The following is a 12,193-nucleotide window of genomic DNA, read 5'->3' on the forward strand; positions in this document are numbered from 1 at the left end:
GATCTTGCCGACAACGGCCTCTCCCCCTTACATGGCTGCAAATCGGAAACTTCTGACACCTTCAATGGCATGAACTTGACCACGGTGACCTTGGCGACATTCCCGGCGAAAGCATACAACATGAGAAATGCAAACCACGAAGCAAAACTAAATCCAAATCCGCCAAAATCCACCTTACCCGTGGAGGAACACCATTTACCTGTAAAACAAGGTAAGAAAACCAAAAGAAAAGCAAAACCCACACAAAGCCGGGAGGCTGGAGACCGTCAGGAGGCGGCTCAGTCAACTCTAGCTCCTGCAAAATGCAGACTTGCTAGTAGCCTCTTGACGAGAGAAACCCTAGCCACGTAGGGGGAGAGAGATGGTAAATATATAAATTATACTTTTGAATTAGACTAACTTATTCTAATTTTTAGTTTTTAAATGTTTTAAAGTATTTCTAAGTTTTTTTTTTAAATTATTAATTAATTGTTAATTAGTGAGAATGGTAGAATGAATATTTTATATCTCAAAAATTTGTGTCATGATACTAAAAGAACCTTTCTTTAAAGGTAAATGTACCCGTTTTAATATTATTAAAAATACATGACACCAACAAGATGTTTTGTTACAATAGAGCATATTAAAATGATTTTATTCTTAATTTTTATGTGCTGCTCCTGGATTCTTGGAAATTACCGCTCCGGATTAGTCCAAATTCATATGCAAGCCAGACCATTTTCTTAAAAGAAGCCCACTTAACTACACCACTTATATACCTAATAATGCAAACGACTATATGTTCTCAAATAAGTAATGCAAATGATTGGATGTTCTCGCATATCATTTTATAATGTTATTGGACATTATTACCAAGTCCGATAAATAATAATAATTCGAGGACGTGGAAAATCTACACTTACGGTGGAGTTAAGTGTGTTATTATGTTAAGTTAGACAATGTCTACAACTACTTAATTTTTTTTTCTTTTCTTCAAGTTAAAGATCTGTCTGTTTCATATAATTAAACTCAAATAATTAATTATGTTACAGTATTTTTTTCTCATAAAAAATTTAAATTTCAAACGACATAATTAAAAATTATAATTTAAGTACGCCTTCTAAATGAGCCTTGAGAAATTTTTTTCCCTTTCTATTTTTATTTATTTTTTGTTGCTAAAAACGAAGAGCAATTTTCTTAATGTGTCTCTTTAAGGCAAACAAAATGAACTCATAATGCCAAGTGGACACATGATTACATATTTGTTTCTTTCTAATTCTATGACTTTGTTTGGTTCTTATATTTGAATTTATGATTTTGATTTTATTATAGTATTTTTTATCTCATAAAACCTAAATTCAAAAAAAAATCTTACAAAATGTCTGTTAATGAATCAAAATTATTAATTTAAACGTGTAAATTAAACGGGGCCTAAAAAATCTAAGTGAATGCAAATGAACAAAAGAAAAAAAAGAGAAAAAAAAAAGAGGCATTTAATGCCATAAACCGACAGATAAATCTCACTAACAAATAAAAGCAAGAGCACAATCAGATAAATGAAAAACAAAAAACGAAAAACAAAACAAAACTGAAGCAGCCAAAATAGAACTTGACCAAATCATCCTCATTCCCAAAAAATAAACATTATCAAACAACACCACAGGTCCACAATGATCCTTTGGCCCCGGTTGCTTGTCCGTACGAGAACAAATAAACGTTTTTCTTATTTCTCTCTCATTATTAGGAGTTAAATTTCAATGTGGCTGGAGAAATATGGTCCCTTTTCTGCCCCATAACTCGCACATTGATTGATTTCATAGGTCCCTTGTTTTTATAAAAACTGCGAAGAAAATAAATGAAAACGCAGTGAGAATTGATTATAAGCACCATGAAAACAACCAAGAAAGTGGCTTGAGTCGATACTTTGGGAACTTGAAAGTTGACCTCTTCAATAGGCTAGGAAATCCACAGGCACATGATTTCAAGTACATTACAACCTTTCTTAGCAACAATATATATATATATATATATATATATATATATTACAACCTTAATCACATGACGTGGCGTTTGCGGATTGGAGGAGTGGGAAGAACATGGCCCCCAACTTCTAACCCACTTTTTTGTTTTTTTATTGGGTGGAATCAAGTGGACGGTAGTGATAGTTTACAATTAATTGCTATCGTTTTTGTAATTTAAATGGAGGGAAAAAAAAGCAAGCAAATGAATTATTCGACGAATGTTTTAATCATTGATAATTGCGTTTATTAATTACTATTGTCTTTAACAGGTATTGTTAGTTAATCGACGGCAGCTTGGAAACCTATTTCTCTCTTCTTTGTTTTGGAATAAAAGCATTTTATTATTTGAGTTTCAGAAATGCGTTCAATGGATCAAATCAAAATCTTTTAAAACACGGCAATTTTTGAAGGGGATAGGGATGAAAAGAACGCCAGAATGGTCCCCCCCAAGAGTAAAATTAAATTGCATCAATTAGTGGCAGCATGGTACGTCACTCTGCAAAATTCAAATGTATTCATTTATGTGTTATATTATATGCCTCGTTCATTTCATCGATTCGAGCTTTCAATTCTAAATTTCTACAGTTAAAAACTTTCAAAAAATGTCACATTTAACTCTTTCTACTACAGTGAAAAGCTCTCAAAAAATGTTACATCTCAACTCGAATTAAAAATTCAAATCCGCAAAATGAACGAGGCGTTAGCTTTTTTCCTATCCAAATACAAAAATATAACATTATGGCGGTTCTTTGTCAACTTCCATTGTCATATCGGAAAAGGCTACATATGTTCTTAGCAAGTGTGACAAATATATTATGTGGATGCTCTTATTTGTATTTGATCATTTGTATTTAGGTCATACTTTCCCAATTATACTAGTTTACTGTCATTAATTTATTCACTACTTATATTCTATGCTTTTTATTAAGAATAATTACTCCGGCCAAAAGTTTATTAATATATTTTTTTTTTTGAAAAAAAAAAAAGAAAACTTCGGCCACCATGAGGTTTGCAATTTTTTTTGATGGATTGTATTTGTATTTTTTTAAGGGTTGTATTTTTTTTTTTTTTTTGCTTGAAAGTTTTTTCTTTTTTGTTTTTTGTTTTGTTTTTTTTTGCTGAGAGCTTTGTATTTTGTTTATTATTAGGAACCTTTTTCTTTAACTAGAGACTTGCTTATTTTATGTGTTAACCTTACTGCTGTTGTAATCATGTCACACAAACATACGTGTTTGTAAATTTGTGTGTGTATAATATTTGCAAATATTTTGCTTTATGTTTTATTAGATTGGCAGAAAATAAATAAATCACATAATCAAATGGTTGGTTTAATTATTCTTTAATTAATAGGATTTAAACAAAGTGCCGGTCAATATCTATTAGATATAGAACGAAATTCATTTAGATGAATCAGCTAGTCATGTTTATTTTCTGTATTCGTCTTTTATTTTGAATAATAATTTATAATTTTTTATAGTATTTTTTTCATAAAAAATACATGTAAAACGAAAATAGTTTTGAATTATGATTCTGAATCCATAAACTAAACGTTCATGTAAAATGAGTAATCTTTTTTTTTTTTTTTTGCCTTTAAAAAGAAGTTTTGACAAAAAAAGATCATTTATAGTCAACAATAATCAAAATGTTGTTTGAAATAACATAAACTCTTACTTGTTTATTAAAAACACAATATATAATTCTGAAGTTGCAGTTTTGTTCCATTAGTAAATAATTCAAACTATAAGCTCTTTCGAATTCAAGTTAAAGAAATAAATAAGAACATGTTTTGTTCGCTGATTTAAATTGAGATATGACTTGATGTGAGAGTTTTTTATTATAATAAAAAAATTAAATGTGATTATTTTTAAAATTTTTTATTGTAACAAAATTTAAATTCTAAATTAAAATCGATAAAATGAACGTGACTTAAATAATTTTCGGACATTTATTCATTAAAAATAAACAAATAATTATCCATAAAAAACAAAATAAATAAATCCTCTTTTTTTATCGCAATTAATTCACCTATGCAATTGCAAACTACCACAAGTCTGACAAGAACTTTTATAAATTTGACAGGTGGCACGTTCCCATTGCGGTAGGACGAATCTTACGTGGCATCTAAGGAGACACATCACCGGCAGCTTGATTGTTAGACATCACGCACATGATGCAAGTATTGCCTAATCAATGTTTTTTTTTTTTTGAAAGAGAGGAAATTGCTTTTTCCATGTATTTATTTCTCTAAAAAATCTTTCTTTTCGCTAATAAATGTTTTAAGAGCCATCACCAACCATATAAATAATGCATAAAATTTCCTCTCCTGAGATCACCTCAATATTAGCAAAAACGAAATAAAAAACCGAAAAAAAAAGAGTAAATAGAATCACAGTATTGGTGATCTCGGATTTTCTCAGTTTTTCATACAAAACCCAGATTCGTGCCAAACAAAAACCCCTTTTCGTCCAATCAAAAACCCTATATACATATATATTAATATATATATATATATATATTTTTTCCCATTCCAAGTTCATATTTTTCCTTTTTTTCCCAAAGAAAAAACTAATTTTTACTGATTAAACAGAAATTTTCAATTTTTTTAAGTAGTTTGTTGCTTGGAACCGAATTTGGATTCCAATAATTTTGACAATTTCAAGTGATTTCACAAGATTGTTTCTGCGAAGTACATTCTCAAAGAGAAGTTTTTTTGTTTTTTTGTTTTTGGTGGGAAGGTGAATCAGTGAGGTTTTAGGGCAAATTGTGTGTGATTGAATTGGGGAAAATTTCAATGAGAGTTGAGGAAGTGGGATTGGAGCGACAATGACTGGAGGGTCATTGGGATTGGGGATTCGGTCCGGCAGTTATGGGTCTCTGGTCGACAAGAATGGAGGATTGCCAATTCAAGCTAGTTCGAGAAAACCTACGAAGATGTTTAAGGAAAAGGATAGGTTCGTCCATTGGATCGTCAAGTTCGCCGGCCGGAAAGGGGTCGGAATGTTCCTTCTCTGCCTCATCTCCACCGCGGTTTTCGGCTTGGTTTTGTACGTCGGAAAAGGTCCTTTTTTTTTTTTTTTTTTTATTCATTCTATATTGGTTATCTGAATAGCTTCTGTTTTTCGTGGAAGGCAATTTGTTATAGTAATGTTTTTGGTTTTTTGGGTGTTTCTTTGTGTGTGTGTGTGTGTGTGTGTGTGTTTATATAGAATTGATAGTTGCAATTCAATGTGTGAAGTTCGTTTTAGACGTAAAAATTTGCCTGCATGGTGAGAATGGTCTACTTTCTTATATGGAGAATGAATGCTTGTTTGATGTCTAATTAGATTGTGAAGTGCTTAATTGTAGTGTTCGTTTTAGATGTCTAATTAGATGGCAAGAACTTTTGGTGATATAGATGCGTTTTCTTTTTTTGTTTTGCCATTAGGTGAAGATTCACAAGCCAATCCTGCTCACAATATTGCTATCAACAACACAGCGGGTTTAGGTTTCATCGAGTTTTCACCCACGTATGGAGAGCAAAGAAACGGCTTTTATAGCGTGGGAGTAAATTCGGTTGTGTTGCCGCCTCCTCCTCCTGCCGTTTTCCTAGGGTACACTCTGCCTCCAGGGCATCCTTGTAATAGTTTCAGTTTGCCTCCCCCGCCCGCGGATAAGAAAAGAACTGGACCACGGCGTAAGTCCTACTTCACCTTTATTTCAATAATTTATATTTGGTGAGGTGTTTTGCAATTGGTGCATTATGATTGGCATATGATCTTTTAGTTCCATGCTTGCCCCACGGTGATAAGGACACCTGGGTACTAAAGATGGAATCGATAATACCATGCCTAAATAATGTTGCTGATTTTGTTTTTAATTTTGTTTTTATTGTTTAAGCTAATGAGCTCTCTTTCTTGTTTATCAGCTTGTCCGGTGTGTTATCTTCCTGTGGAGGAAGCTGTAGCTTTAATGCCAAAGGTCCCCTCGCCTTCTCCCGTTAAGAATTTGACATACATTTATGAAGAAAATTTATCTAGAGAGACAGAATTTGGAGGCTCAGAGTTTGGTGGGTATCCTACTTTGGCACATAGAGCCGATTCTTACGATATAAGAGAGTCTATGAGTGTGCACTGTGGGTATGTCCTTTTTTCTTCTCTGCTTTTCTTAATAATGGATTTTCCTGTCTTATCTTTTCTTTTTAGATTTTTTTTTTCTTTTTTATATTTATAAGAATACTTCGACTGGGGTTTCCGTTATTTCATTGTGGAATTTGTACATGAATCAGATTTGTCAGAGGAGCTAAACCAGGCCGCAATACAGGATTTGATATAGATGAGATTGACCTCCTTGCTATGGATCAGTGTCATGGTGTCGTTGTTGCATCGGCTATATTTGGTAATGTTCTATGTGATTAGTTTCAACCCTTTTTAACTAGAGGAAGACTACTATTTTCTCATCCAGTATATCCATTTTTTTTTCTAGGAAATTTTGATGAGATAAACCAGCCAAAGAACATTAGTGAATATTCCAAGGAGACTGTTTGCTTCTACATGTTTATTGATGAAATTACAGAAGATTATGTGAAGAAAACTGGTGCTATGGATAGCAATAGGAAAATTGGGGTATGGAGAGTCATTGTTGTTCGTAACCTTCCTTACGAGGATGGCAGGCGCACAGGAAAGGTTAGATTTCTGAACTTTTTCTGACTAGTTTCTTTTTTCTCACTATGCCTCGAATAGCAGTGCACTGTCCAGTTACCATAGTATATCTTTGATGTACCTTTTTGTTCTCAAGCAAATTTCTGGTTACAGATTCCCAAGCTTCTAATGCATAGGCTGTTTCCCAATGCCCGCTTTTCATTGTGGATTGATGGAAAACTTGAGCTTGTAGTGGATCCGTATCAAGTTCTTGAAAGGTATCTCTCTCTCTCTCTCTCTTGTATAGATTTTCAAACATATTAATCCTCTCCACTTTATACATTTTAGAAAGTTTGCAGGTATTTATAGGATTCTCTCTCATTTAAAGACAACTTAATCTTTTTGGAATGAAATCGATTGCCTTGATCTTCTTTAAGGATAAATGGATTTTTGTACTGAGAGAATGCTAACCACAAATGTTTATGTATGTATGTTTTCTTATGTATGCTGTGGAATACTGCAGGGAAAAAAAAAAAAATCCTCCTTTATATAGTGTGATGTTCCTAAGATTGTATTTAAATTCTCGTACTGCTACATTTGTTCATATTGTCCTATATACTTTTGTTTCCAAGATGGCTTTTAAGAATATTGTCGCATATTGTGTGAATAAGATGCTGCACTAACGTGAAACCCAGGCAAAAACATGACCGATGTCTTCTTAACCTTCTAATTGAAATCTGTTCTTTGGATGCAATTAATTTGTGAACTTTTCGAATGTTTGGATACTGGATGAAATGCACAAATGCATCCTTTAAAAGGATGGGGGATGTTCTACATGCTCCCTTATTTTGATTTTTTATTTCATGGTACCTTGACCCCGTATTCTTTTCATTTGCATTTGATTTCAGGTTCTTATGGAGGAAGAATGCAACTTTTGCAATTTCAAGACATTATAAACGGTTTGATGTGTTTGTAGAAGCTGAGGCAAATAAAGTTGCTGGAAAATATGACAATGCCTCCATTGACTTTCAGGTTGATTTCTATAGAAAGGAGGGTTTGACTCCATATACTCCAGAAAAGCTTCCCATTACAAGTGGTTGGTGCAACTTCCTATGTCTTTTACTGGTAATTGTGTATTTTATTTTGCTTAATTTTTCTGTTTTATTGTTGCCTTGCAGACGTTCCTGAAGGATGTGTTATTTTAAGGGAACATGTTCCTATCAGCAACCTATTTACTTGTCTTTGGTTCAATGAAGTTGATAGATTTACTTCCAGGGACCAAATTAGTTTTTCCACTGCGAGGGACAAGATTAGGGCAAAAACAAATTACACTGTCAATATGTTCCTCGACTGTGAAAGGCGTAACTTTGTTGTTCAGGTAATACTTTTTGCATACATGGGTTTGATCCTTCTTACACAATAAGTTAGTATTTAAAGAAAGGGACGTTGCTGATTTCTTCAATGTTTTGGGCGACATTACCCTCTGCATCTTTTGTTTTGTATGTTTCTGGTTGTTTTCTCATAGTTTTCGGCATATTTATTAGATGTAGCACTAACCTCTTAAGTATGTAAATGTTCTTTTCCTTTCATGTTGGCAATATTTGAACCTAAAAGAAGTGGACCTTTAAACGCTGTAACAAAACAAAACAAAAAAAAAAAAAAAAAAAAAACCTCGAAGATCCTTAACTAAAGTTGTCATATCACGGACAAAAGAATGCATAATCATTAGAAGGTTTAGGTGTAGTTTAAAAAGCATTTTGGTGATGTCAAAGGAAATAGTTTTGCAACTTGTAGGAACTAGCTACTGACTGTTCTCTCTTTTTGTTGTTTTTGTTTTGTGCTGCCTACAGAAATATCACAGAGAGGTGATGGAGCAACTCTTGTCTGCTCATGCACCTCCTCCACCAGTACTACCACCGCCGCCACCGCCGCCATCACCTCCACCTCCCGCTCCAATTATTGAACCGCCAATGACAGTATTACTCGAAACATCCCCTGAAAGTATTGTTAATGCCCCAACTAGAAGGGTCACAACACGGCGAGGGAGAGATAGGAGGTCTGGTTCGAGGCGTCACCGGAAAGTTGTTGTTGGTGATAGGGACAATGATCCAAGTTAAAAAGTTTTGTTGAGGCAAAGTAAAATTATTCTTTTCCCTCGCCCTCTCGAAATCCTTCATTTGGGGGCTGTAGGTTTTATCCAAGTTGAACGTCATAGTTCTGCATCCATAGGGAAGAACACACGTTTCTCATTCTTTCTTCTTGAAATGTCTTTAATTTTACTCATTTTTTCGTTGTATATAATAATTATAATATGGATCGCTACCAAAGGGGTCATGTGGTGGTCCATTTCGTTTTCAATTATCATAAGATCCATTGTATTGGGCCCTCGAGTTATATAGCTAATTTATTCATGTTTCTTTGAAAATGAATGAATAAAGTTGACAGTGAACTTATTCAAGACGTGCAATTTCCCCCTTTTCTCTTTGCATTTTCCTACAATTGATGGCTGTGAGAGTTTTTTTTCACGAGTTTTTGCCAAACTGAACGAATCTCTTTTTGTGGGCACTCGTAAAACAGTTTTTACATTTAGAATGTCATATTAAATTATATTTTAAGGTCTCATTTATTTTACTAATTTAAGTTTATAATTTAAATTTTACTACAATACAAAATTTTACTAAACGGGCTTTAATTTTATGGACAATTTTCTTTCTTTCTTTCTTTCTTTCTTTTTTGGGTTTTCAACTATAGACAAGTTTCAGTTATGTGACACGGATATGGCTACAACTAGGCACACGTCAGGCAAATTTGATGCCTGGAAATTTGAAGCTTGTCCTCGTGATATGAGAAAGCCGCATCTAAACTTTCTATTGTTTGTTTCATCCTCCACATTTGAACTGCTGACACTAACTTGTATGAAAAGTCAAAACTTTTGTTTTTTTTTAGTATTTTTTTTAATGTTTTGGATAAATAATTAGAATCTTTGGTCCCATAATGCACATTTTTTTACCATTAAATCGGCACATGCAGTTTCTAAGTCAAATTTGACGAGTGAAAAACAAAAATTTAACTGTATTTTTTTTTTTCAGATGGTACCGTAAAAATTAGTAAAATAAATCTACAAAAGCCTAATTTTCACTAACAACTCGTTGAATTTCTTGAATTCTCTTGGTCCAATTAGCAAAAAATCCTAGACTGTTTCAACTAGAAAGGCTAGAATTAGATACAAATGTCGACACTATTAGGCGGTGCCAACTGTCACGTTACGTGGGACAAAGTGTCCAATACATGTCTAGACAATAGCTGGGTCCCACTAGATTCCTATATCCTTATCCTGAATCTCTCACGGGCCCTACTTTTCAAAATCTTTTTTGATTTTTTTTTATAATTAAGGCTTCATTTATGTTTGTAAATTTAAATTTTTAATTCATGTTAGATGTAATTTTGTAATGTAATAAAAAAATTAAATTAAATGTGATTTTTATAAAAATTTTTAATTATAATAAAATTAAAATTAAAAATTTAAATCGATAAAGATTTAAATGGATATGTGGTTTATAAATTTAAAATTATTTTTAATTTATGCGTATTTTGTAAAAAAAAAAACACAAATTTTTATACTAAACACTAATTAAATCTTTTTTGATTTTTTATTTGAAATTAAAGCATTTTAAGGTCTTATTTATTTTACCGATTTGAGTTTTTAATTTTAAATTTTTATATTAAAAAATTTTCAAAAAATATCACATCTAATTTTTTTTATTATAATAAAAAACTCTTAAAAAATATTAAATCTTAATTTAAATTAAAAATTTAAGTGAACGAGAGTAACTAACACAAGTCTTCCCAAATTGATTGATTTGCAAAAAAACAAAAAAAAAGGTCTTCTCAAACTGACAACACTTACCAACAGATTCTCTCCCTCCATCATATTATTTATTAATTGATTTTCAGGAGAAATCAATTTATTTTATTTTAATTAAAATCGATATTTAATTTAAGTTATAAAAAGAAAATTAACTCCAAAAAAAGAAAATCCGAACTTTGCGAATCAGAGATCGTTCGCACTTTTTTGGTAGCATTACATCTCTTCCTCGTCGTCATCGTCGTTTCTACTCTTTTTTCTCTTCTTCTTCTTGGATTAGGTTTAGGGTTTCTGCAACTATGAGCACGGAACCAAATCCGTGAGAAATCATCCAGTACGGTCATCATCCAGATCATGGCATCACCATCGTCGTCGTCGTCGTCGGCGTTCTTCGTGATCTGCGTTCTCCACGGTCTGATCGCCATAAGCTGCGGCGGCCTGATGATGTTCTACATGAAGGAGATCTACGCGTTCGGGCACGGCAGCGAGACGGCGGTCCGGCTGCTGGGGTCCACACCTCACGACCAGCTCCTGATTCGGACCTCCGATTCGTTCTCGGGGCTGCTCCTGATCGCGATCGGGTTCCTCCTCGTGATGGTGTCGGTCGTGAGGGACAGGGAATTCCAGAACTTCTTCGCCAAGGGCTGTACGGTCCTCCACGTTTTCATGGCGCTCTGGAGGATTTACTTCGAGCGCAGAGTCGAGGACCTTGCCTGGGATTGGATCAGGCAGAGCGTCGGCGACGTTCTTTTGGCTCTCTCTTGGGTCTTCTTTGTTGTCTATTCCTGGAGAGAAAAGTACGATTAATTCTTGAATTTCCCCTTTTTGCATTTTTCCCCCCCTTTTTTTTTTGTTTTAAGTAATTTCTGTTAATGTTTGAGGATTGTGGTGTTTATTTTCGAGGATGTTGGATGATTATTCTGGGTGTTGTGCAAATTGGGGTTGGAATTCGATTAACATGCCAAAATGGGTTGGAATTAGTTTAAGTGTTCGTTTATATGCTGCTTAAAAAGAAAAATTTAATGTACAAAGCTATGTTTATGAATATAGTCCTTGTATATATATAAGCTCTATGTATGTATTCTTGGCTTGCTTCATGGAAGAACAATGGAGCTTGCTAATACAGGAATGGGTTAAGGATGGACTAAAACATGAATTTAGTGGCATTGTTTTTTGTTTTTTTTTGTTTTTTCCTCTCTTAATTATTCAGGAATGGTTTGTGGTGAAGCTTTTTGATTGGTTTTACATGTGAAGTTTATAATTATTTCTTTGAACAACATGGCTTCTGAGTTAAAAAGCCGACAAAGATTGTCTGTGTTCATTTTCCACATTAAGCCGCGTTGGGGGGAAGTGGGCACTCGACATATGGCACAGACACACTTCCTCTGAGCACAATAAAAGTTGCAAAAAGCTTGAGATGCACAGCTCTTGTGTGTTGCTACTTGACTTGAAGCAACTTTCGTTTACATATATATATATATATATATATATATGTATAAATTTATATTTTTTTTTTGCTAATGTTTATATAATTATTCTGTTAATTCCTTATTGACAATGACTTGGAGTGATGATTCCAAAATTTTCAACTAGTTATGCTTCAAAATAGTGGCGCCGGACCCTTATGAACGTTATCCAATTGCTCTATGAAATTGCTTCTGTGTCATCCAAATATAAAACGCATTGCTTCCCAAATGTTCAATTTTGTGCTG

At 33.4% G+C, this 12,193-nt stretch overlaps 2 protein-coding genes across 2 annotated transcripts; both read left to right on the forward strand.

Moving 5' to 3' along the window:
* Nucleotides 1-4,564: 4,564 nt before the first annotated feature.
* Nucleotides 4,565-9,083, forward strand: LOC21397643. Its single transcript, XM_010109880.2, has 9 exons — nt 4,565-5,058; nt 5,425-5,673; nt 5,905-6,115; nt 6,265-6,374; nt 6,462-6,661; nt 6,791-6,894; nt 7,525-7,712; nt 7,795-7,994; nt 8,467-9,083. The coding sequence occupies exons 1-9, from the start codon at nt 4,824-4,826 to the stop codon at nt 8,731-8,733; spliced, it is 1,764 nt and encodes a 587-aa protein (XP_010108182.1). The 5' UTR covers nt 4,565-4,823; the 3' UTR covers nt 8,734-9,083.
* A 1,550-nt stretch (nt 9,084-10,633) lies between these two features.
* On the forward strand, nt 10,634-11,647 carry LOC112093883. Its single transcript, XM_024173357.1, has one exon. It carries the CDS (start codon nt 10,836-10,838, stop codon nt 11,286-11,288), a length of 453 nt encoding a protein of 150 aa, XP_024029125.1. The 5' UTR covers nt 10,634-10,835; the 3' UTR covers nt 11,289-11,647.
* Nucleotides 11,648-12,193: the final 546 nt, after the last annotated feature.

Source organism: Morus notabilis, unplaced genomic scaffold, assembly GCF_000414095.1.
Source record: "Morus notabilis unplaced genomic scaffold, ASM41409v2 Scaffold191, whole genome shotgun sequence".
Taxonomy (NCBI): Eukaryota; Viridiplantae; Streptophyta; class Magnoliopsida; order Rosales; family Moraceae; genus Morus; species Morus notabilis.

Coding starts and splice junctions, on each gene's coding strand:
- LOC21397643 (XM_010109880.2), top strand. CDS start 4,824: ATGACTGGAGGGTCATTGGGATTGGGGATTCGGTCCGGCAGTTATGGG. Junction 5,059..5,424: donor GGTTTTGTACGTCGGAAAAG/GTCCTTTTTTTT, acceptor TTTTGCCATTAG/GTGAAGATTCACAAGCCAAT. Junction 5,674..5,904: donor GAAAAGAACTGGACCACGGC/GTAAGTCCTACT, acceptor CTTGTTTATCAG/CTTGTCCGGTGTGTTATCTT.
- LOC112093883 (XM_024173357.1), top strand. CDS start 10,836: ATGGCATCACCATCGTCGTCGTCGTCGTCGGCGTTCTTCGTGATCTGC.